General features: G+C 39.7%; 2 protein-coding genes across 2 annotated transcripts; one reads left to right on the top strand and one right to left on the bottom strand.

The window, feature by feature from the left end:
- Nucleotides 1–2,990: 2,990 nt before the first annotated feature.
- Nucleotides 2,991–11,996, bottom strand: LOC115797577 (butyrophilin subfamily 3 member A2-like). Its single transcript, XM_030754177.1, has 7 exons — nt 11,929–11,996; nt 11,786–11,844; nt 10,697–10,804; nt 9,746–10,087; nt 7,978–8,256; nt 7,767–7,895; nt 2,991–3,467 (listed from the first exon to the last, which is right to left on the bottom strand). Exons 3-7 carry the CDS (start codon nt 10,800–10,802, stop codon nt 2,992–2,994), a joined length of 1,332 nt encoding a protein of 443 aa, XP_030610037.1. The 5' UTR covers nt 10,803–10,804; nt 11,786–11,844; nt 11,929–11,996; the 3' UTR covers nt 2,991.
- A 6,056-nt stretch (nt 11,997–18,052) lies between these two features.
- Nucleotides 18,053–21,653, top strand: LOC115796646 (Fc receptor-like protein 5). Its single transcript, XM_030753009.1, has 5 exons — nt 18,053–18,110; nt 18,359–18,625; nt 18,944–19,189; nt 20,193–20,216; nt 21,484–21,653. The coding sequence occupies exons 1-5, from the start codon at nt 18,053–18,055 to the stop codon at nt 21,651–21,653; spliced, it is 765 nt and encodes a 254-aa protein (XP_030608869.1).
- Nucleotides 21,654–23,164: the final 1,511 nt, after the last annotated feature.

Raw genomic sequence — 23,164 nt, 5'->3', positions numbered from 1 at the left:
TCGCCTCTGGGAACATGGAGGACTACAAGGTTGCATCATACAACGTCCGCAGAGCGGTGAAAGAGGCAAAACATCGCTACGGCCGCAGACTGGAACAGAAACTACAACAGTCTGACCCCAGGGGACTGTGGCAGGGACTACGCACCATCACGGACTACAAAGCACCACACACACACCCGGTGAGTGCCGACGCTTCTCTGGCTGATGAACTCAACATCTTCTTTGCGCTCTTTGAGTCGGGAAGCCGACAGCCCGCTGCGCTCCCGGCCGGAGGGGCGGAGACACTCACTGTGACGGAGCGCGACGTGAGGAGGGCGTTTAGACGTGTAAACACCAGGAAAGCGGCTGGACCAGACGGTATTAGCGGACGTGTCCTTAAGACCTGCGCTGACCAGCTGGCACCTGTGTTTACACTGATATTCAACCTCTCACTGAAACTGTGTGTGATTCCCACCTGCTTTAAAAAGTCCATCATAGTCCCTGTCCCAAAGAAACCACACCCCAGCAGCCCCAATGACTTCAGGCCCATAGCACTCACCTCTGTGGTGATGAAGTGTTTTGAGAGACTCATCAAGACATTCATCACCTCCTCACTGCCCACCACCCTCGACCCACTACAGTTTGCATACCGGCCAGACAGATCCACAGACGACGCCATATCCTTCCTCCTCCACAAGACCCTTTCACACATAGACACTGGTAAGGGGAACTATGTGAGAGTGCTGTTTGTAGATTACAGCTCAGCATTCAACACCATAGTTCCCTCCAGGCTGGTCTCTAAGCTGCTGGACCTGGGCCTGGGCCCATCCCTGTGCAGGTGGGTTCACAGCTTCCTGACCAGCAGACCACAGGTGGTACGAGTGGGACACCTCACCTCATCCTCCCTCACCCTCAACACTGGATCCCCCCAAGGCTGTGTGCTCAGCCCTCTGCTGTACTCACTGTACACCCATGACTGCGAGGCCACGTCAGAGTCCAACGTCATCATCAAGTTTGCTGACGACACTGCTGTTGTGGGACTAATCTCCCACAATGAGGAGACAGCCTACAGGAGAGAGGTCTCCCGCCTGGAGAACTGGTGCCAGGAGAACCACCTCCTGCTCAACGTCAGCAAAACGAAGGAACTGATCGTGGACTTCAGCAGGAAGCAGCAGAGGGACTACCATCCACTTGTCATCAGTGGTGCTGAGGTGGAAAGAGTGGACACTTTCAAATACCTGGGAGTGACCATCTCACAGGACCTGTCCTGGACTCATCACATAAACATCACTGTGAAGAAGGCCAGACAGCGTCTCTACCTCCTCAGGCGGCTGAGAGACTTCAAGCTCCCACTCAAGGTGCTCAGGAACTTTTACACCTGCACCATCGAGAGCATCATGCGTGGGAGCATCACCACCTGGATGGGAAACTGCACCAAGCAGGACTTCATGGCCCTAAAAAGGGTGGTTCGTTCAGCTGAACGGACCATCAGAACCACCCTCCCCAACCTGCAGGACATTTACACCAAGCAGTGCAGGCTGAGGGCCATGAAGATCCTAAAACAGCCCAGCCACCCCGGACACTCTCTCTTCTCCCTGCTCCCATCAGGCCGGCGTTACCGCTGCCTGAGGACTAAAACTGAAAGGTTGAAGAAGAGTTTTTACCCACAAGCCATCCGTCTGCTCAACTCTGAGCCCTAACTGGACCATTATTGCACAATGTAAATATTATAATTTATAAAAGTGTGTATAGTGTATAGTATATAGAGTATAGTGTATAGTGTGAATTACTTTTTTTTATTTTTATTCTTCTTATTTATATGTGTGTGTATATATGGTTGCAGGTACAAAATACATTTCACTGTGCATTGTACTGTGTATAACTGTGCATGTGACAAATAAACACTATCTTAATCTTAATCTTAATCTTAATCTTAATATATATATATATATATATATATATATATATATATATATATATATATATATATATATATATATATATATATATGAAAATAATATTTTCACTATTCTTTTGGAGTTTATTGACTTGACGGTCCTCTGCTTGATGCTTTGTTTTGCTTATGAACGACAGGTTTGGTGTTCACTAATTATGCAGAACCTCACTAGGTACTCTTATCTGCTAGACAGGTACAAGAAAACTGTGCCACTGACGTGCCGGCTTTCCAAATAAATTCCATTTTCACATATCACAATTCTGTTTATGTAGCCATCTTCCCTCAGTGGCATCAAGATTTTCCATGATAATTGTATTTATGTATAATTGTTTATTTGTATCTTAAAATATTTCTGCATGAGGAAAAACAAATTCACCAATATTTGCATAACGACAGCAGTTTGCTTTTTGTTTTTCCTACCAGACAGCTTACCTGAGGTCAGATTCTACAATATTAAAATCATTCATATAAGACACAGCTCATGAGGCTGCCCACAATTCAGCTCTCTTTATTGCATCATCATTCTTTTTATTTTTTGTAAAAGTTGACAGATATCAATCCATTGTCATGTTTTAGTGATGGCAGATGTTAGTAATATGTAATGCACCTTAGAGACAACATGGAAAATGGTAAAGTACAAAACCACTTTAATGATAGTGGGCTAGTTTCTACATACAGATAAAATATCTTCCATCTCTCACAGTATAATTCTTACTTACACACAAACACAATTCAAAAGATTAAAAAGATCACAAACCAACAAATAAATGAAGAAATTTCTGGCAACACACTGCAAAATAATGACATAATGAGAAAAAACATAACACAGCTAAACCCATGTTGCATATGTTATGTGATACCCTGTCCTTCCCTGAGGGGGAAACAGATTTATGTGCACAACTGAAGAAACTGGAAATGTAAACTTAACATGCATTTTTTTTAAACAGTTGTCAAACATTATGATTTTAGCAACAGATTGAGTAAATAAAAAAAAGAATATCATGCTGTCTTATTAGACACTACTTCATTGTTTCTCTCTTCTTTCTATGCGTTGTTCAGCTCAGCTCTGGTTGTTCTAAATCTCTTGTTTCTTTCTGTTTCTCCTTCAAGTGTTTAAGAATTTTTCCCTTGTCCTTTTCTAGCTTTACTTTCCTTTCTGTCATTTGGAGTATAATGTCCTCTGTTGCCTCCATTAGTTTGTCTGTAATCCCTAACAGATCTTCATGTTCTTTCACTCTCTTTTCCAGGTCATGTTGTGATTTTTCACGCTTCTTTCTTTTTTTGTCTGCGTCCATTTTTGCGTTCGTCTCCAACTTCTTTGTGACCTCTTTCATCTCTGCTTTGTCCTCCTGCAGTAGTGAGTTGAGTTTCTCTCTCTGCTTCTTCAGATCTTTCTTCTGCTCCATCAGTTTTGTAATAATCTGCTGGACATGCTGCAAGTCTTCCTCATGGTTCTTCAACTCATCGTCAAGTCTGTTCTTTTCCTCACCTTCTCTCAGTGAATGCTCCTCAATCCTCACCTCTCTTTTATCTATGAATCAAATAGAGACAAATGCTTTCCTAAACTTTTTATTTGTCATGGAAAATCAAGTCAGAGGACATCACTCAATATTGAAACAAAACAAAGAAACAAAGAATAGACAGTTTAAGGCCATCAATTATAAGATAATAAAAAAAAAACAAATGATAGGAATATATGAATATATTTGACTATAAGTTAGCCATACTCTCTACTCTATCTATTTTATAATTTTGGCCATAAACAAACACTTGTTTGAAAGGTGGGGATAAAATTTTAGAAATCAACATGTATGACACATGGTAGGAGTTCTAAATTTCTGTACCTGTATTAAAATGTAAATAAAAATAATCACTTTGAAGCATTGGTCATGGGACTGGCAGTAAGGTTACCGTTCTAAAACAAAGTTGCAGATTTTAACAAAAATCCTCTCAAGAACCAGTTGACTTTCATTTCAAAGTAACTTGAAATTTCAGTGAGACTGGAAGTCCAAAATTAAATTATGAAGGACCTTTCAAGTAATTTTTTTTTGTTCTTCTTCTTCGGACCTCAGAAAACTACTGACAGTCCTGCTCCTGTAGATGAGACAGGTAACAATCTGAGAAGTCATATGTACCACCAGCTACAGGTTGAGACATCTCTCACCTGCTATTATTCCAATACATCATGGAACGCCAGCCCCCACCCCAGGCAATGCCCAATACGTTTTATTTTGTATTACTGGTATAATAAGATTATAGTGGGTTTTTTCATAAAATGTCTTTACCTTGGTCCCCTAATAGCTCAGTCACACAAAGAGAATGATAACCTCCTTGTGACTAGGAAACATCACTGGTTGTCTGAGATGGGATTTTTTTTTCCCACATTCAGCAAGTTGTTGTAGCCACCGCCTTGTTGTCTAGAGGCTGAGGGTGTTGCATGCTCAAGTTTTGACTGCAAGGCAGTTGAGCAGAGTGCTGGTGGTCCCTCAAGACAATCACAGTCTGATTTGGACTTAGTCCAATTAGTTTCAGACAGATTGGTAAAGGTTTGCAAATAATTACAATTTAATTTATAAATGCAGACAGACTGCAACCAATCTCAATCAGTCTGCACTAATGCATGTCTGGAACATATCGCTTTACAGTAGAGGATTCCAATCAGCTGGTTACCCTTCCATCCATCCATTCTCTACTGCTTATCCTGTTCAGGGTTGCAGGGGGGGGGGGGGGGGGGGGGGGGGCTTGTCATCGTCCTGGGCCTGCGGCCCAGTGTTATAAGTTTCGTTTTTGTCTAGGTCTGTTTTGTTTTTTCGGTTGCGTTCTTAGTGTTTCTTATAGTTTAATTTTTGTCAGATTGTTGTTTGGGTGTTCTGTTCTATTTAGTTCCCCTTCCTGTTGTTTCTTTGTGTAATGTTTGATTCCCTTTGTCAAGTTTTCTGTGTTAGGTCTGCGTATGTTATGTTGGACAATTCCTGTTTTATTTTGGTAGACTCGTGCTTGTGTATTGTGGTCAGTTTTGCTTCCCCATGTCTCGTTGGAGTAATTATGGTCAGCTGTTATCCCATCTGTTGTTACTCCCCTCATTAGTCCTTGTGTATTTATTGTCTGCTCTTGTCTTTGTCTTTCGTCGGGTCCTTAGTCAATGTATACGTCCAGATGGATGTGTTTGTGTGCTCTATGTTTTGTATTTCAAGTTTCGAGTTTGAGTTTCAAGTTTTCAAGTTTTTCAGGTTTTCTTAGCTGGTTCCAGACCAGCCATGTCTCAAGTGTAAAGATTAAATTCAGCTCTCGCCTTCTGTCCTGCTCTGAGGTCCTCCCTGCCTTGCCAGCCGCAGCATCCATGACAGGGCTGGAATCTATCCCAGCTGTCATAGGGCGAGAGGCAGGGTACACCCTGTAATTAACAGATACCTATATATTAGAATTTATAGGGTGTAATAAACTGATTTGAATTTTAATGTGAATGTGTACTGCACTGCATGCATGGAAAATGTACACGTGGCCGCACTGTACACAGTGGTAGTGGAGCAATTTGTCATCTGAATAGCCGGTCTTGTGCCAAAAAGTGATTTCCAGTATTTGCCCAAAAAAATTATTGTTGTATTGGTATTGGTATTTATATTGTTGTAAATGACTTTCGGACCTATAATCTGTCAAGCATATCTCAAACATCATCTCTTATGAATGATATCAATTCATTTTGAGTCATAAAGAACATTTCTGTCACATGGTAGAAGCTGCAGTCAGTTTCTAGCAAAGAGACTTTCATATTGTAGTGATTCTGGTAAAGTTAGATGGTTCTGTGCAGATGTTTTGTGATTTCCCACTGTGTTAGTGGTCCTTGAACATATGCGTGCCATCGAGGGAGAATGAGAGTCAGAGGGAGTCTCGTTTTATTGTTGTTTTTGGCGTGGTTACAGCACACAGCAACCATTTAATTGTTAATAAAAGGGCAACTCTTCTTCAACATCTTAACAGACGCTAAAATATATTATTTATTAATGAGGGTAAGAACAAGTAGTTTCTTCATTTTATATATAAGCCCTCCATAAATCCTGTGCACCTGTATATTTACCAATATAAGCAAAGAAAAAACATTTATTAAATAAAAAAAATTAAAAAAAAGGAAATCACTTTTTGACTCAACACCAGAAACCTGAAAACTCCGCTGTCACCGTGTTTTGTGTACATACAGCACTCGTACTGCGTCCCTTCATACGCTGTGGCATCATCCGGACCTCTCTTTCGCACCGAGGGGGACAGCACACACACCCCCGGACCTCAATTCGTCCTTTAGCGACTTTTGAGACAGTCGACAGTCTTGTTGCACATAAGTCGGCAACAGTGCCAGCCGCCGATCGCCAGATTATGCACAAATATACGGGCCAGCATAGATGAAAATAGGCGAGGAACATGTAGAATAAAATCCATCATCATTTTCTGAGGTTTACTGCACACGGTTTCCATTTTTGCAACAATGCTTCCACTTCTTGTTGAATTTATCTCCGGCAGCTTTGGCTGCTTTCCACACCTGCTGCGCCGCACTCGCAGCTTGTTCCTGTCTAATATCGTCAGTAGAGTCATTTTGTGAATCGGTGATGGCCTATTTTAGAGAATTCAATGAGGCCTTTGAACTGATCTGCCAGACCTGAGGCCATATCGCTGCAGACCCCTGAATGGTGCAGATGACTCGGCCATCTGCGGTCAGGCGGCAGTGCTCAAATTACAGAGACCGAGCGACATTTTCTAACTATTTGAAAAGCGTACGCTGGGTGTTAGCCCCTCCCCCCATCGTATGCTTTGTACGCTCTGGAAAACGGCGTTATTTGTGAAGCGTCCCTTAATGTTGGTCAGGCTGTGGTCTCCATCCACTGTTTTCCCTACTTTTAGCATAAGGATGCAGGATTTGTTTCCGTGTTTATGACATTTTTATCGGAAGCACATTTGTAATTCTTAGTTCGTTACTTTAAAGGCAGTTACTGTAAAATAAGGCATTAAAAAAGAACTGATGATGATCTGTGTTGGTATCACTCCCTTCCTCTAGAGGGCTCCACTTTTTGTTTACGTTTTGTGCTTTCTGACTGGCAAGGAAGTAAACGGCAAGATAGCCTCTTCAGCTACAGAGAGCCAAACGAACAAAATGAACCCAACAAAGATTAAACCTGTCACTTAAATATCAAATAACATTGCCCCAACATGGTAAGTTGATCTGATTAATTTTAAACATCTGTTTAATTGTGTAAATGGACTTTGTGTTGTTTTGAAGATGTAAACTATCGTTGATTTGCATAAAGGTTAAATACGTTTTCCTGCATGGGGTTCAATTGAGATATGTCACTGTAATTAATCAGAATGTCCATGAAATGCACAAATTCGGTTTAATTTTGTGTTTAGATCTGTAAGATCATCATAATGTGTAATCTGATGTATTGTTGCATTTGTTTAGAGTTTAAACTAAAGATTTGTGAACAGAGTGATTGATAGAGTATGAAGCTAAGTTTATTGACAGTTTATCAACCTGGAAAATTTAATGTTGAAGATTATAATGTGTTTAAATGCTAAATTTGAATCTCAGAGTTATATGTGATTAATCTAGCACAACCTTAAATGTGACTTATTCAAAAGGTTTATAGTGAAAGGTTCTAAATTTGTGCTTATTTCTAGTATGATCCTAAATATTGTAATTTTGTTTTGTTTACAGTTTAACCAGCTGTCATTAGGCTGTGTATAACCAGAGGGCAATAAAACAACAACAACAACAAAACAGCAAGTTTATGTTATTCGAAACAATCTGTGCTTGGGAAAACAATACAATGAAGTTTGAACTCACCAGTTTTCTTTTGCTCCTGCTTCCATATTATGAATAATATGGAAGCTATTGTGCCAATTGATATTAAACAGACAACCAAGTTGATGGTAATGTGAACAGCAGTATTAGACTGGACCATAAAGAGATTGTCTGTAAAAATAAGGAGACATAATGTGCTGGACTCTACTTTCTGTCACTGTAAATGAATGTAAGTCATAAACCATTTTTATACCTGAAACATGGATGTGCGCCTCTTTGATTTGGCTGATATTCTTTTGTTGGACTCTGCAGGTGAAGCTGTAGCTGTGTCCTTTCTCCACAGACACTTTGCTGCTGACAGTATAGAGACCATCAGAACCTCTGACAGTCTTTGTAGGTTCAGCAGAAATGAGTTTGCCCTCACTGTTCAGCCACAGCAGCTGAGGCTCTGGATACCAGCCATTAGATTCACACTCTAACACAACTTTATCTTTGACTGTGGAGAGTTCAATGAGTGGTGAGGAAACAGAACCTGCAAAGAAAAGATTGTGAGAACTTTTTCAAGTGTAGTTGCCAAATTAATTAAAACATTCTTTGAGTGGCCAACAATGCATTTTTCTGCTTTTTATTTTTTAATTTTCATGCCAGAGTGGCCTTATCAAGTGTAACTTGCTTGGACAATAATACCTTTCCTTCATAAAAATGTCCCTGTGGTTATTTCAAGAGCCTCTGTGCTGTGTGTTATTTAATCTTGTATACTGTCAATCAAATGCCCAATCTTGTCCTCCTGGTTATCCTAAGTGTCCTGTATACTGGCCTGTGAATATCAACTTTTTCTTTTGTTATAATTTATTGTTGATCCAAATTTCCATGTAGTCAGCAATCATTACCATAGTCAGCATGGATGTCTTGCTTGTGAAAATGGTGCCGATCTGGTTATTCAAATTAAACCTGTTTATTCCATTTGTGCTGCTCAGAATTCCTTTAAATTGGCTGAAATTACCCTGTAGCTATCAAAGTCAAATGTCCCTCTGGTCTATGCAGATATTCCTATACTGAGCCTTGTTGGTCAACAGAAGAGCTGCTCTTGCTGGTTTGTTTGTTCTTGTGGGGTCATATGCCTCCAGGTTGGCAAAAAACCCACTCAGATGGGTGCAAAAATCCCCTGTGATTCTAAATACCAATATTGCTTTTCTTGTACCTCTCTTTTTTTGTCCACTTGCCCTTCTTAATAACCCAGTTTCCCCATGTAGCTACTCTGATCACCACTAGGCCTCTGTAGTCATTTGCTCACGTCAGTCCGAGTGTCAATGTGCTCAGTCCGAATGTGAAGTAAGACCTATTCTGGGTCACCCAAATAAATAAGCAGTCATCCCTCGTTATATGGCAGGTCACTTATTGCAGCTTCACTGTATTGAAGATTTTTTTTTAATTACTAATTCTATTTTGTGGAGTTTTTACTATATTGCAGGATTTTATGGTATATAGGTATTTATGTAACAACTCATAACTATATTCATCACTCGAACAAAGAGATAAGTTACGCATTTAGCAGAAATAGAAGAAACAACTGAGGGTGAAGATGCTGCATCACCTTCATCACCATCAGTACTGCACAGCTACATAATTCATCTTCTTCATCATTCAAGATATAGTGAAAGAGTGGGAAAGGTTTACAGGAGTGTGGGAAGGGTTTATAAAGCCTTAAAATAAATATAAATAATAAAATAAATATGTAAGTTATCACGCCACTACTTCGTGGATTTTCAACTCTAACGGGGGACTCTGGACTGTAACCCCTTCGATAGGTGAGGGATCAACGTACTTCTGTTCTCAACACATATGCCGCTGTGGATGATCCAGTTTCTGTTGGGGAAGACCAAAGGTTCCTTTATCCCTCTTATTATTCTGAATTCGTTTTCAGTCGAACCAAAATACCCACAATATCTGTGCTGACTTTTGTCTTTCTTAGCAGTTAAATTGCAAATTTAAGACAGTAATGTCAATTAAATTAAACTTACCTACAGCTAGCTGAACCACAGATTCTGCACCATATGTGGGTACAAGGCATTTGTACGTTCCTGCATCTGAGAGTTTCACTGTGGAGAGTTTCAGTGAAATGTCTCCACACTGCAGTTTGCTGACAGAGAGTGATGTTCTTTTTGTGTACAATAAATTCTGCTCAGTCAGCAGCTCCACACCATTTCGCCTCACATAGACAAATCTAGGTGTGAGGTCCTGTCTGGACCATTCCACAGTCAGTTCAACAGCATCCACAGCAGGTTCCAGGTGGCATGGTAAAATGATGTCATCACCAATCATTGCCACTACTGGCTGAGTTGGACCAATCATGTGAGACTGACCTAAGAGGAAACACCAGAAGTCTGTTTAGGTGGTTTTCTCACTACAAGATTTGAGCAAAGACAACAAAATTAATTTAGGCCGGTACCAGCATCCAAAGCCAGTGTATCTAGTATGAGTACAAATGGACGCATGGATCATTGTTTGATTTGGATTCAAACTACTTTATCTGGTAACTACTGTAATAGGTTTTGATTTAATGAAGAGACTTACCAACCAAGAACAAAACCAAATTTAGAGACACATAAAATGCTGCAGTTTTGTAATTGTGAAGTTTTTCAGGTGTATTCATGAGTTTGCAAACCCTGACACAAGAACCATTCAGGGGGCACGATTCTTATGTCAACATCAGGCTGAGAAAGATCGGAGGTAAACCTGCAGTATTAGTGCTCCACTTTGCATTTCTAATCTGGCATTAACTCAGTAAACTTTCAAAGTGAACTAATCAATTTAACTAAATCTACATACACGACATAATCTGGTGGAAACAAAGACTAGGTTATCAAATAATTAAAATAATTTACAAGCTGTGGCTTCAGATGTTTTAGTCTTCTGAGAAAATGAAGATGACTTCAGATTGTAGACTTTTTCAATGATTGTGTGAATCTTACCTTCACAGCATCGTGTTAGGAGGAGGAGAACACCATGATGTAAAACCAAGAGAAGGCTCACTTTAACAGGACTCATTCCAGATGTCATCACCATAGTCATTATCATCCCTGAATATATAAAAACACAGATCATTGAACAAAATAAAAACTGAAATATCTGTCAAACCCCTTTAAACTGAAGTGTCAAAATGGTTCTTTAAAACTATGATAGTTTGCTGGGTAATATTTTTTATTAAATATCAAATAAAGTAAAATTTGCATTATTTGAAAGAGCAAACATTAGACTAAATCGATGTTCAAGAGGACAGATGTATTTAAATATAAGTCATATGTTGAAACATCTGTGAAGATCTGAACTTTTTCTAGCAAACCTGCAAAAAACAAGAAGGACTTTTTACAAAATTTACACATCCAGAGATGGAACAGTCAAGTCTGGCTTTGTGAATTTCCAAAAAATTGCAAAAGCAAACAATCAAAAAATGGCGAGCCATTTTCTGATGGGAGTTTCTCAAAGAGTGATTGGTGGAGTCTGCATAATATGCCCTGAGAAAAAAGAAGAAAAATGGAGTGGGAAGGTGGAGCCTATCAAAGGTGTCATAGGGCAAAAAGCAGAGCACACCCTGTACATATCACCAAGGCTAACACAGAGACATACAACCTTTTACACCTATGGGCAATTTAGAACAATCAATTAACATAACCTTATCAACTGCATGTTTTGGGAATGAGGGAGGAATCTGGAGTTCCCAGAGAAAACCCATGCAAACTCTACACTGATGGTGGATTTAAACCCAGGACCGTTTTGCTGCGAGGCAACAGTGCTAACCACCACACCACTGTGCTGCCTCCTACATAATAACAATATATATTTTGGTTTCCACGACCTGTTTGCAATCAGATAACTGTCTACAAAATGCTGGTAAAAGATTTGAATTCTAATTCAAATTGCAGGGCTTCTCAGTAGAAAGCTATAGCAGCATGTAATTAAAAGTACATATTTAAAATACTTATTAACATACACGTATTCAAAAATAATTATGTTACTTTTACTCCTACACTACAATTAATGCTGTAGTGTACAGCACTCACCTTAGATATATGCCTCCGATAGCAAGTGTTAATGAGATTTTATGTATTATAATCACCTGCTAGAAAACAGAGATATATATAAGTATATAATAAGAAGGAACAAATTATTGTTGAGCTTTCTATGGTTAAAAAAACCTACATACCTGCTGTACTGGTCAAAACGGTCACCACAGCTAAAAGAAAAGTAGGTGGCAGAGTCAAAGTAAGTAGGCTGAAATGAAACAATGTGCACCCTCAACCCAACCCTCTGTTAAACAGTAACATGTCTTTGCTTTATTGTTCCTTCAAACTGCCTGATATCAAAGGTCTTTTTTTTTTTTCATGGAATGGGAATGGGTTGGAATTAGTCTGTAATTTCCCTTTAATTCACTTTATTTCGTTTGTAGCTGTGTTTTTTTTTTTTTTTTTAAAGCCTGTCATGTCTGGTAGTTTTCGCAATCGGAATATGATCCGAATGCTCTGGTGTACCAAACATATTTCCTTTTCCAAGAATAGCTCTATAAGTTTTCCAATAGGCTACTCTTGTTATTGTATGTATTTTAATTTTTTTTTTTTTTTTTTTTTTTTTTTTTTTTTTTTTTAAAGCCTGTCATGTCTGGTAGATCTTGCAAGCAGAACTGTGATCTGAATGCGTTGTTGTGCCAAACATATTTGCTATTTCAAGATGAGCTCTATAGGTTCTCAATAGGCTCTTCTTGTTGATGTTTTAACCCTTTATTTTATTTATCTGAGTTATTTTTCCACATACTATGTAACAGCCAGAGCTGACAGGCTGAAGAAGAGGAAAATAAAGAGAAGAAAAGGGGAGAGAGAAAGGGAGCAAAAAAAAAAAAAAAGGGGAAAGAGCACAAGTCTATTAATCAGATAGTTCATCACTTTAACATATAAAAAAATACTATCAATACTTGCAAAAATAAATTTGTGCGTGAAAAACAAAACTAACAAAGCATGTTACGCACACCAACAATTTTGTTGAGTTGTGATTGAGTGGGCGTTTGTGTCTGTGTCATGTTTGTGTCTGTGTCATGGAACGTACTTACCAATGAGGGCAAAACGCTGCAGCTCCACCCATCAGAAGCCAGAGGCAGGTACGGAAAGCCCCCGGAAACCCAGGCCACCAGCAGCCCACCAAGAGCCAGGAAGACCCCCGGCCACTCAGTCCAAAGACAACCGCACACCTACCCCAGCAGACGGGAGAGGGTGGTCTCAGACGGAGCCCCCCCAGTCGAGGAGCGAGGGCTCCAGGGAACCCAAGGCGATGAGAAGCCAGTCCCCCCCCAGCGGCCAGCCCCCTGCACTGGCCGGCGGCAGGGCCCCCGGGCCCACGGCACCCAAGGACCGCCCGACCCTCCACAGAGCCCCCCCCCACGCCGAAGAAGCCAACGCAGCCCCGCACCGCACCCCCAAGGGGGGCAGGCCAGCACCCACGCCAGAACACCCAGCCCCACCCAGGAACCCCAAGGCACCCCCATCCCAGGGGGGTGCCTTGGGGTGTATTTTAATTTAATTTTATTTATTTACACCAGGCCTGACAGGTAGAAAGGAAAGGGTAGGAAAAAAGAGTGAGAAAGAGAAAAGAAAAAAAACAAAACAAAACAAAACAAAGGGAAGAAAAGAATAATCAAAGAATGATATACACACACACATACATACACACATCCACATATCTATACACATGCACATACATACACACACACACACACACACACACAATCCTGCTGTTGCTTGAAAATAATGTGTGTATGTGCCTCTGTCATGGAATGTACTCACCAATGGGGCTAAGAAACTGCAACCACGCCCCCCGTGATCCAGAGGAGAACAGGGAAGGACCCAGGGGACGCGGCCTATCCACAGCCCACTAGGACCTCAGAAGACGGGAGGCCACACATCCCGATGGCAACTGCGCACACACCCCAGAGGAGGAAGGAGGGAGACCCCAGACGGACCCCCCCACGGTCAAAAGGCAAGAGTCCAGAGAGCCAGAGGCAATGAGCAGCCAACCCCCACCGCAGGCCGGCACCCCCCGACATGAGCCGAGAATGCGGTCCCAAGGCCCCAGGCGCCTGAGAACCGCACGACACCCAGCAGAGCCCCCCCCATGCCAAAGAGGCCCGAGCCACCCCCAGGCCACAACCGCCAAGGGAGCGGGCCAACAGCCACGCCAAGACATCTGACCATGAACCCCGGGACCCACGGGCACCCGACACCCCAGGGGCGGCAGTCGTAGCTGTGTTTAAATACATTTCAACATTACCTGCTCTGGATTACCTGCTTAGGAGTTTTGAACAAGGACGTTCGTTCTGTAGAAGTGTAACAAAAGGTGTATCAGAAGTGAAATAAGACTGAGGACAGAGTTTGATTAGTTGGTATGTTGGAAAAATTCTGAGTGTTATACTCCTTATGTTTTTGTCATGTTTAACTGCCAGTAGAAGTGCGGTGTCAGGTTGTTTGAAAGAATGTGTAACTCTCTGCTGTGTCCTGACCTTGATGGAGGGAGCAGTTTATTCTTGGAGAGCATAACAGGCCTGGTTAATGATCACTGTTTCTTTCTTTTCTGTCTTATTCTTTTTGCTTTTCATAGAAGCATTACAGCTGATTAGTGTGTGGTAATGAGTCGCAGTGAAGAAATGCGCTTTAACCGTGAACATTATGTTTGCTGCTAAGAAGTGAAATCAGAAAGGCAGCGTGATCACATTCCAGAGCTGTCAGAACCTGCAGCGGCACTTTTACCTTATCTTGTTTGTAAAGTACACTGTTTGTAAAGGTCTGTCCTCTGTTTAAGTAGCAGCCAAATGAGAAGATTGCAAAAAGGTGTGCTTAAGCAGCAGAGCGGGAACCCAAGAGGACCCACCCACTGAAATACAAAGGTGTGGTTAACATGCACACAGACAGAGGATGGTGCTGGATATTACTGTATATTCTCTGAGCACTGAAACACACCAAGCACACATATTTTACATTTATCTCTGTGAATAAATGGGAAAGGCTCAATTTTTCTTGGAAAACGCTACACTCTGAGTCCACCTTTCTCCTTTTAGACAGACAGTGCTACAGATTTGACAGCAACAAACAAACAAGCCAAAAATAAATAAATAAATAATAAACAGTGACACCCAGTGAACCAATATGGAATAGCAGTTCCATTTCTTGAAATTTTTAATTTAACAATTTTTCTGTACTTTTTACACATTGAAAGGTTATCCCAAGGGCCAGATTGGACTGTTTGGTGGGCCAATTTTGGCCCACAGGCCGTAAGTTTGACCCCCTTGATCTAGGCATACTCGAGCAGTTAGTTTGTAAACCTCAGTGCTCTGAGGTCTATGAACCAATTCTGTTAATTAACAAGGCACCAAACCACTGAGACTCTGAAAAACAAGTACTAAATGGATCCCGAAATGGATTGAAAGCCAGTGTAAGGAATTACAGTAGCCTAAACAAGAAGTAATAAAAGCAAGAATTATTCTCTCAAAGTCATGTAGCAGGAGCTAGGCCTTCACCTTACTGAGGGGCCCTAATTGAAGAACAGAAGAAGAACAGAATTGAAGAATTAAGAACAGAGCAAATCTGTTTACAAGAGAACTTTATTGTCATTATACATACAACAAAATTAATCATTGTACATACAACGGAATTCTGTTCAAAACAGCCATCCAAGAGGACCAATAAGACTAACATAGGGGAGACAGCTGTCCACAGCCGCTGCCACTGAGGGCGCCGCCAGCTCAATCAATCCCAGGAAGAATAGAAATACATACAATAGGGTGGTTAGGCTAAAAAAATTCATCTGGGTCCAAAAAAAACACCTTAAGCAAAGCATATCGCACATTTAAAGCTGGGATAGGGCAGGGAAGGGGGTGCAGACAGAGACGAGGGGGTCAGGGCATTATGGAGCCAGATCCCAGCTCCCAGCCAAAACAGTTCGCTGATAATGATGGATCACTGCATGAAAATGGGGTTTTCGACAGTTTCTGGCATGTAATATTGCCGCGCACCTTGAGATTTAGGGCTCTCAGCAAAAGGCTTTGGTCAGAACAGAAAACTGTAGGGAAGCTGTCAGTGCTCCCTCAGCTCCCCCCTCTCCTCAGGTCTGGGGCAGGCTTTCATATGTAAAGGAGGTTTCTCTCAGTCATACAAATGCAAATCAAGTACTCACCAGTGGTCACCAGTACTCTCCAGAGTACTATGATGTGTATATGATGTGTGCGTATTGCATATTGCTTTATAAAATAAAATTCAAAAAAATTCAAACTTGTGCCTCACAATTTGTTTCTCATAATTAAATTCACTTTACTTGAGGTTATTAGCATGGCATAAATACAAAATAACATACAAGGTATATCACAGAAATAGTAATTAAAAATTATTTTTATTACTGGGTTATTATTTATTAGGGAGGGGCTTACCCAGGCCTGTCTTTATAAAGGCCAATGGGGGACAGATCTACCAACCAATCACATGTGAGTGATGAATTGTGATGTCATTTTTTTCATCCAGTGACTGAGAAGGTACGTTGGTCTGTTGCCACTGCTTCAGCTTGCAGCGCTGCTATTCATATGTAAAGTAGAGTCATTAACACCTCCTGCTGGCCGGTTCCCCCGTACCTTTACCCCCCGCTGCTTCTGGTGGTACGTAAACAACTGTATCCGACTCAGGCGAAAGCGTAAATGCGCTGCCCCGTAAGCTGTCGAAAGCTGTCGTGTACCAGCAGCGCTCGTGTCAGTATACGGGGTCGAAAATTCCTCTTTTCATGCAGTGGATGTTTGTCAGTGGCCGTGGTACGCCAGATCCAGCTCAGCGAAACACAGAGAGGGCTGTGAGGAAGAGCATCTGTTACACATTGTCCCGGAGAGATACGATTGCCAGCCTCAAGGCCGGCCAGGGAGCCGAATTCCTGATAATGCAGATGTTGTTTTGGAACAGGCTGCTTGTTATTATCCAACAGCCTTCAGTTCAGTGGGGGACCCACTCAGTAAATCCAATAATCCAAATTATTCAGTTACTGTCCTCGCTGTGCAGACCCGTATGTTATCTCCAGATCTAATCCCTTTCGCCTACGAGCACGTTCTCAGCTGGACTACGCATCTAGCTTGCGGCTCAGGTCCAGCAGGCACTGAGTAATTAGTAATTTTATCAAATTTTAAAGCACCATCAAAAATCACACCAAGGTTCCTTGCAATGGGATAACAGTAAGAGGCTAGAAGACTAATAGCACTGCCACAGCCATCTAAAAGTTTGGGTTGCCCAAATAAAATTTCTGTTTTGCTTTTGTTCAGTTTAAGGAAGTTTATCTTCAACCACAATTGAATGTTTCTAAGACAGTTCAGTAGTGCCTGGATAGAAGCATGGCTGTTAGATTGTAAAGGTAAATATATTTGTAGAAAGAAATGAAAGGAGATGTTATGCTTTTTAAAAATGGAACCCAAGAAAAACATATCTAAAGCAAAGAGAATGGGAACCAGTAGAGAACCGTGAGGTGATGAACTTCCTCTTTTTAACTCATGGAGGCAGTGTTGTGTAACAGATGTCTGCCGATCACAACCTATGCTGTGTGATGCTGTACGCCAGGGGTGCCCAAACTCGGCCCGTGGGAGACTTTTTGAGATAACCTGGAAAGCTGAAATCTTCCTCCGATGCCCTGTTCTTTGTACATACAGCACTCCCTTTGTATATATGGACTTCACTTCAGCACCGGATGCAGCGGTTAGTGCTGGTGAGTTCAACAACAACAACATGTTGCTGTTTGACACTGATGATGCTTCACCTCACTTGTCAAATACAGGTAAAATATTTAGAATTAATAGTCAGCTACAAGGACATTTTATTTGGCATTCTTGTTGGACATGGACACTTTTCAAAAGGACATGTTACTTTAAATTCAGAGCAGTTGTTTCTCAGGAGGCACAAACCTGCTGGTGGTTCAGTCACCACCACAGGAAGAGGAAGTTCTGAGAACCAATATATGTTCAATTTAGTCTGACACTCACACAGTCAGCAGCAAGACAACATGGAGGGCAGATTTCCCCCCTTCAGCCTCTGTGAGTATTCAGCTCGTCTGTTGATAAAAAGATAATGAGTCAGTCATTAAGAAAATTTATGTGTAAACTAAAGGGAAAAAAATTAATACTAAAATGCACCCATGCATTTGCATTCATTCATCATGGATGCTTATAACTACTCACTGGTAAACAAATAGGACTTATCAGTAATGAAGGAGAAAATATTAAAAACAAGTCAAAGATTTCACCGGCTTTCTCCATCTTTGCAGTGATGCACATGCTGGTGCTGTTGGTTACAGTAGTTGAATTCAGTGATTCGCAAACACACAGTAAGTAGTACAATAAATAAATATGTCCATATATGTATATATATATATATCGTTTGACAGCATTTCAATATTATATCAGTGCTTAAACCTTTTGTTTATCCGAAAAATTACAACAGTAGGAAAGCTTATATTTTGGAGCACATAAGCAATAACTGATATTGAGTGTGAAATTATATATTTTTTAACTGAAGACATTTAATTTTAAAAGACAGAAATAAGAAAGCATTTTCCTCGATTCTCTGTCTCTGATTCAGCTTTTCCTCGAGTTGATCCGAGCAGACAGCAGTTCTTTCGATTAGAAACTATCACTATCAGCTGTGAAGGCCTACATGGATTCAATGGATGGAGAGTGATGAAAAAGATAAATGGAGATATTAGAACGTGTATTTCAACCTGGGAATCATCTACTGGACCTTGCGAAATTACTAACGCATATCCGTCAAGTGACAGCGGAGAATACTGGTGTGAAATGGGAGGACTGCAAAGAAGCAACTCTGTCAACATCACTGTAACTGGTACGCACAGAGAAAACATTAACTATGCACATTTGCTCAATGAGCTCTTACATTAGTTGGTTTGGTATATCACATACAGTAATGCACAATATACTATTTAGTATTAGTAGTGAAGGGAAAAAAATTCCTTGTATAAAAAAAAATCATAATTACAATGAAAATAATATAATTGAATAAATGTGTACTGTGATAAGTGTAAATATTATATAAAGTTTTAAATGTTTCTCTTGAAAAATTATATTTGATTGATAATCTTTAGCATTGAAAGCTTTTTATCCACATAAAATAGTTTTCCAATCATGTGTCATTCATATTCAGATGGTTCTGTGATCCTGGAGAGTCCTGTCGCTCCTGTGAAGGAGGGAGATAATGTGATCGTTTACTGTAGAAAGAAACAGACAGAGTCCAGCTTCACTGCTGAATTCTATAAAAATGGCGTCTCCATTGGAAGCAGCTCAGCAGGAACCATAATAATGCCCTCTGTTTCCAAGTCTTTTGAAGGGCTCTACAAATGTAGCATCTCTGAAAAAGAAGAATCACCAGGCAGCTGGCTTATTGTCAATGGTGAGATATACCTGTGTTTTGATATAAAAATTATGACACTTTGTTTTTTTTACCTAATTCAGCTGCATCTTTGGCATTTAAAGTTTAGAGATTTTGCTAAGCTATACAATATAACTTTTTTTTCATTATATTATGATATTGTTGACTATTAAATGGATTTATATGACATTAGAAACCTTGAAAATAAAATCACTTAACAATTTTAAATTCTTTGAGATAGTAATTGCCTCAGTATAATTAAAATGAAAACTACATCAATAAGAATCAAAATTCATAATTTTTCACCAGCTATTTCAAATAGGTCCATTTTCTAATATAATCTTCATATAGTATGTTCTGTCCTCCATTATATAAATATTATTTATAATGATACATATTGTATACAGCATATATTGGTTAGACAGTTTTTTTATTATTGTACTTTCTGTTTTACCTCTTATATTTTTTTTATCTTTTTATTTCTGTTTATTTTACCTCTTATAGTTTTTTACTTTATTGCATCTTAGATATTGTTTGCACTCTGTAAAAAATGTTTGCCACTGCTACACTGAATTTCCTCATCGTGGGATTAATGAAGCAATTTCTTGTTTTTTCTTATCTTTTTATCTCTTCTGAAGCACAAGAGCCTCAGCAATCCAATCATCAATTCATCACATTTAATGTGCTGCACTCCATTGGTTTCATCTCATTGTTGATGACTTTGTTTCTGACCGTGGGACTTTTACGATGTCAGAAACATAAATGTAAACAAACATCATCAGAGGTACTGAAAATAAAAATAATTTATAGATTTATATTGACATTTTATCTGTACAGTTATGGCAATGTTGTTGATGATGATGATGATGAGTACATTCATAATGTAAAATAACTTTGCTAAATCTGTTGGAAAAGTTCCTGTTCCACTTGATTACCGTAGTTGTTTTACTGAAGATTAATATATACCAACATGTTTGGCATTTATCATGTACATTGATTAAATTTTCTTTCATTGTCTCCACAGAAAGCACGATCCAGTTCACCCAAGGTAAATCACTTTGCTCTTTACATATTTCTCTGTATGCTCCAGATTATCAAACACAGTTTATCTCTCTAAATTGTGCAAATATAACATAGAGAACTAAATTTAAAAACAAAGTCAAGCATATGATTGCTAGAGAAAACCGGTGTACTTTAAAATATAAGTTGATACATCATCAGTAGCCAGTGGGTCACTGACTGGTCTCCAGAACTGTAACTGTAGCGCTTAATTACCAAATTTTATATGTAATGTCTTTGCTTATATTTTCTGAATAGAGTGTAGTCAATAGGATTTATGAAAGGCTTAGATATAAAATGAAGAAATGACCTGTTATTCAAGTATGTTTATGACTCTGCATTATTGCACGTACATTATAATAAATCCAGTACTCTTTGGTCACTTAAAATATCTTTATAGAGTGTACTGTCATATTTCTTCTGATTTCTGCTGCCGTACCGGCTTACTTTCACCCCTGGTGCTAACGTCTAAGAGAATTCCTTCTATAAAAAAAATCAAAACAAAAATGAGGGTAATATATCTCTCCAGGATCTCTGTGCTCCTTAAAATTAAACATCACCTTATTTCTCACCATTAATAGAACTACTGCCATGATAATTACTGTATTTATCTTACCAAAATTAATGTTTATCAATAAATTTGTGTCCTCAGGTCAATGAGAGTACAACCACCTGACTGTCCACAGGAGGAAAGAGGGCTTAAACCAAATACAAAGAACCTTTCTATGAACATGGACATTTATATAGTTTCAATAAAAAGACTTTTACCCTTTATATTAAATACACAATGAAATTTGTACAATTAATTTTGGGAGGAAAAAAATTACAGTTTTCATATTAAATATATTTAAGAAGATGATTTGGAAAGGTGTATATGTTTGCTGTGGCCCACTTGCTATTTGATTTTACATGCTTCTGCAAACTCAAAGCAATACTAGCGATTACAAAAATGTACTTCATGGAATAAAAATATGTTGCTGTGTCGGCTCTGTCTGTTCACTGAAGATGGTCTAAAATAGCTGCTGCAGCTTTTAAACATGCCGCGTGAACCACACTGTGTGACGAATGATGATGTAAGTGTTGCACACTATGGACACAATGTCAAATGAATAATTATTTGTATCATATAAAGCTTGTTCAACAATACAGTGTGACAAGTAAACATATCAGAGTTGCATATTGGATTTGGAAATGATGCATTAATTATCATAATAAAACTCTAAAGTGTTTCTTTTTTTTTGCATTTTTGGCCACAGCGGGCCAAATGGGCAGTGGAGATGGACAGAAAATGGGGGAAAGATATGTGGGCAAATTGGCGACGGGCTGGGACTCGAGCCCACGCCGCCCGCACCACAAGGCGGCATATGTGTTGACAGCTTCACCACTAGGCCACCCAGGCACCCCAGGAAGTGTTTTTTGTTTTTGAGATTAAATGTGTTCTGATGAGGAAAATCTTCAGAAAGAAAACAGTTACAGTGTATCACAAAAGTGAGTACACCCCTCACATTTCTGCAGATATTTAAGTATATCTTTTCATGGGACAATACTAACAAACTGACACTTTGACACAATGAAAAGTAGTCTGTTTGCAGCTTATATAACAGTGTAAATTTATTCTTCCTTCAAAATAACTCAATATACAGCTATTAATGTCTAAACCAGTGGCAACAAAAGTGAGTACACCCCTAAGAGACTACACCCGTAAATGTCCAAACTGAGCACTGCTTGTCATTTCCCCTCCAAAATGTCATGTGACTCGTTAGTATTACTAGGTCTCAGGTGTGCATAGGGAGCAGGTGTGTTCAGTTTTGTAGCACAGCTCTCACACTCTCTCATACTGGTCACTGAAAGCTCCAACATGGCACCTCATGGCAAAGAACTCTCTGAGGATCTTAAAAGACGAATTGTTGTGCTACATGAAGACTGTTATATAAGCTGCACACAGACTACTTTCATTGTGTCAAAGTGTCATTTTGTCAGTGTTGTCCCATGAAAAGATATACTTAAATATATGCAGACATATGAGGGGTGTACTCACTTTTGTGATACACAGCGTATAGGCCAATTATAGGCCAATCTCCAACCTTCCTTTTCTCTCAAAGATTCTTGAAAGAGTAGTTGTAAAACAGCTAACTGATCATCTGCAGAGGAACGGTTTATTGGAAGAGTTTCAGTCAGGTTTCAGAATTCATCACAGTACAGAAACAGCATTAGTGAAGGTTACAAATGATCTTCTTACAGCCTCTGACAGTGGACTCATCTCTGTTCTTGTCCTGTTGGACCTCAGTGCAGCTTTTGATACTGTTGACCATAACATTTTATTACAGAGCATACTATAGGTATTAAAGGTTCTACACTGCAGTGGTTTGAATCATATTTATCTAATAGACTCCAATTTGTTCATGTAAATAGGGAGTCTTCTTCACACACTAAGGTTAATTATGGAGTTCCACAGGGTTCTGTGTTAGGACCAATTCTATTTACATTATACATGCTTCCCTTAGACAGTATTATTAGAAAGCATTGCATCAATTTTCATTGTTATGCAGATGATACTCAGCTTTACCTATCCATGAAGCCAGATGACACACATCAATTAGTTAAACTGCAGGAATGTCTTAAAGATATTAAGGCCTGGATGACCTCTAATTTCCTGCTTCTAAATTCAGATAAAACTGAAATTCTTGTTCTCGGCCCCACAAATCTTAGAAACATGGTGTCTAACCAGATACTTACTCTGGATGGCATTACTTTGGCCTCCAGTAACACTGTGAGAAATCTTGGAGTCATTTTTGACCAGGATATGTCCTTCAATGCACATATTAAACAAATATGTAGGACCGCTTTTTTGCATTTGCGCAATATTTCTAAAATTAGAAACATCCTTTCTCAGAGTGATGCTGAAAAGCTCATTCATGCATTTATTACTTCTAGGCT

The sequence above is a fragment of the Archocentrus centrarchus genome, chromosome 18 (genome assembly GCF_007364275.1).
Source record: "Archocentrus centrarchus isolate MPI-CPG fArcCen1 chromosome 18, fArcCen1, whole genome shotgun sequence".
Lineage (NCBI taxonomy): Eukaryota > Metazoa > Chordata > Actinopteri > Cichliformes > Cichlidae > Archocentrus > Archocentrus centrarchus.
The sequence above is the reverse complement of the archived record's forward strand: the minus strand, read 5'-3'. Positions and strand labels throughout refer to the sequence as shown.

Excerpts from the sequence above, each read along its gene's own strand:
- LOC115797577 (XM_030754177.1), bottom strand. The coding sequence starts at position 10,802 with ATGATAATGACTATGGTGATGACATCTGGAATGAGTCCTGTTAAAGTG. Across the intron at positions 8,257-9,745 it reads TGTGGTTCAGCTAGCTGTAG|GTTCTGTTTCCTCACCACTC; the intron begins GTAAGTTTAATT and ends TTTTCTTTGCAG. Across the intron at positions 7,896-7,977 it reads GGCGCACATCCATGTTTCAG|ACAATCTCTTTATGGTCCAG; the intron begins GTATAAAAATGG and ends TTATTTTTACAG.
- LOC115796646 (XM_030753009.1), top strand. The coding sequence starts at position 18,053 with ATGCACATGCTGGTGCTGTTGGTTACAGTAGTTGAATTCAGTGATTCG. Across the intron at positions 18,111-18,358 it reads CAGTGATTCGCAAACACACA|ATTCAGCTTTTCCTCGAGTT; the intron begins GTAAGTAGTACA and ends TCTCTGTCTCTG. Across the intron at positions 20,217-21,483 it reads CACGATCCAGTTCACCCAAG|CGGGCCAAATGGGCAGTGGA; the intron begins GTAAATCACTTT and ends TTTTGGCCACAG.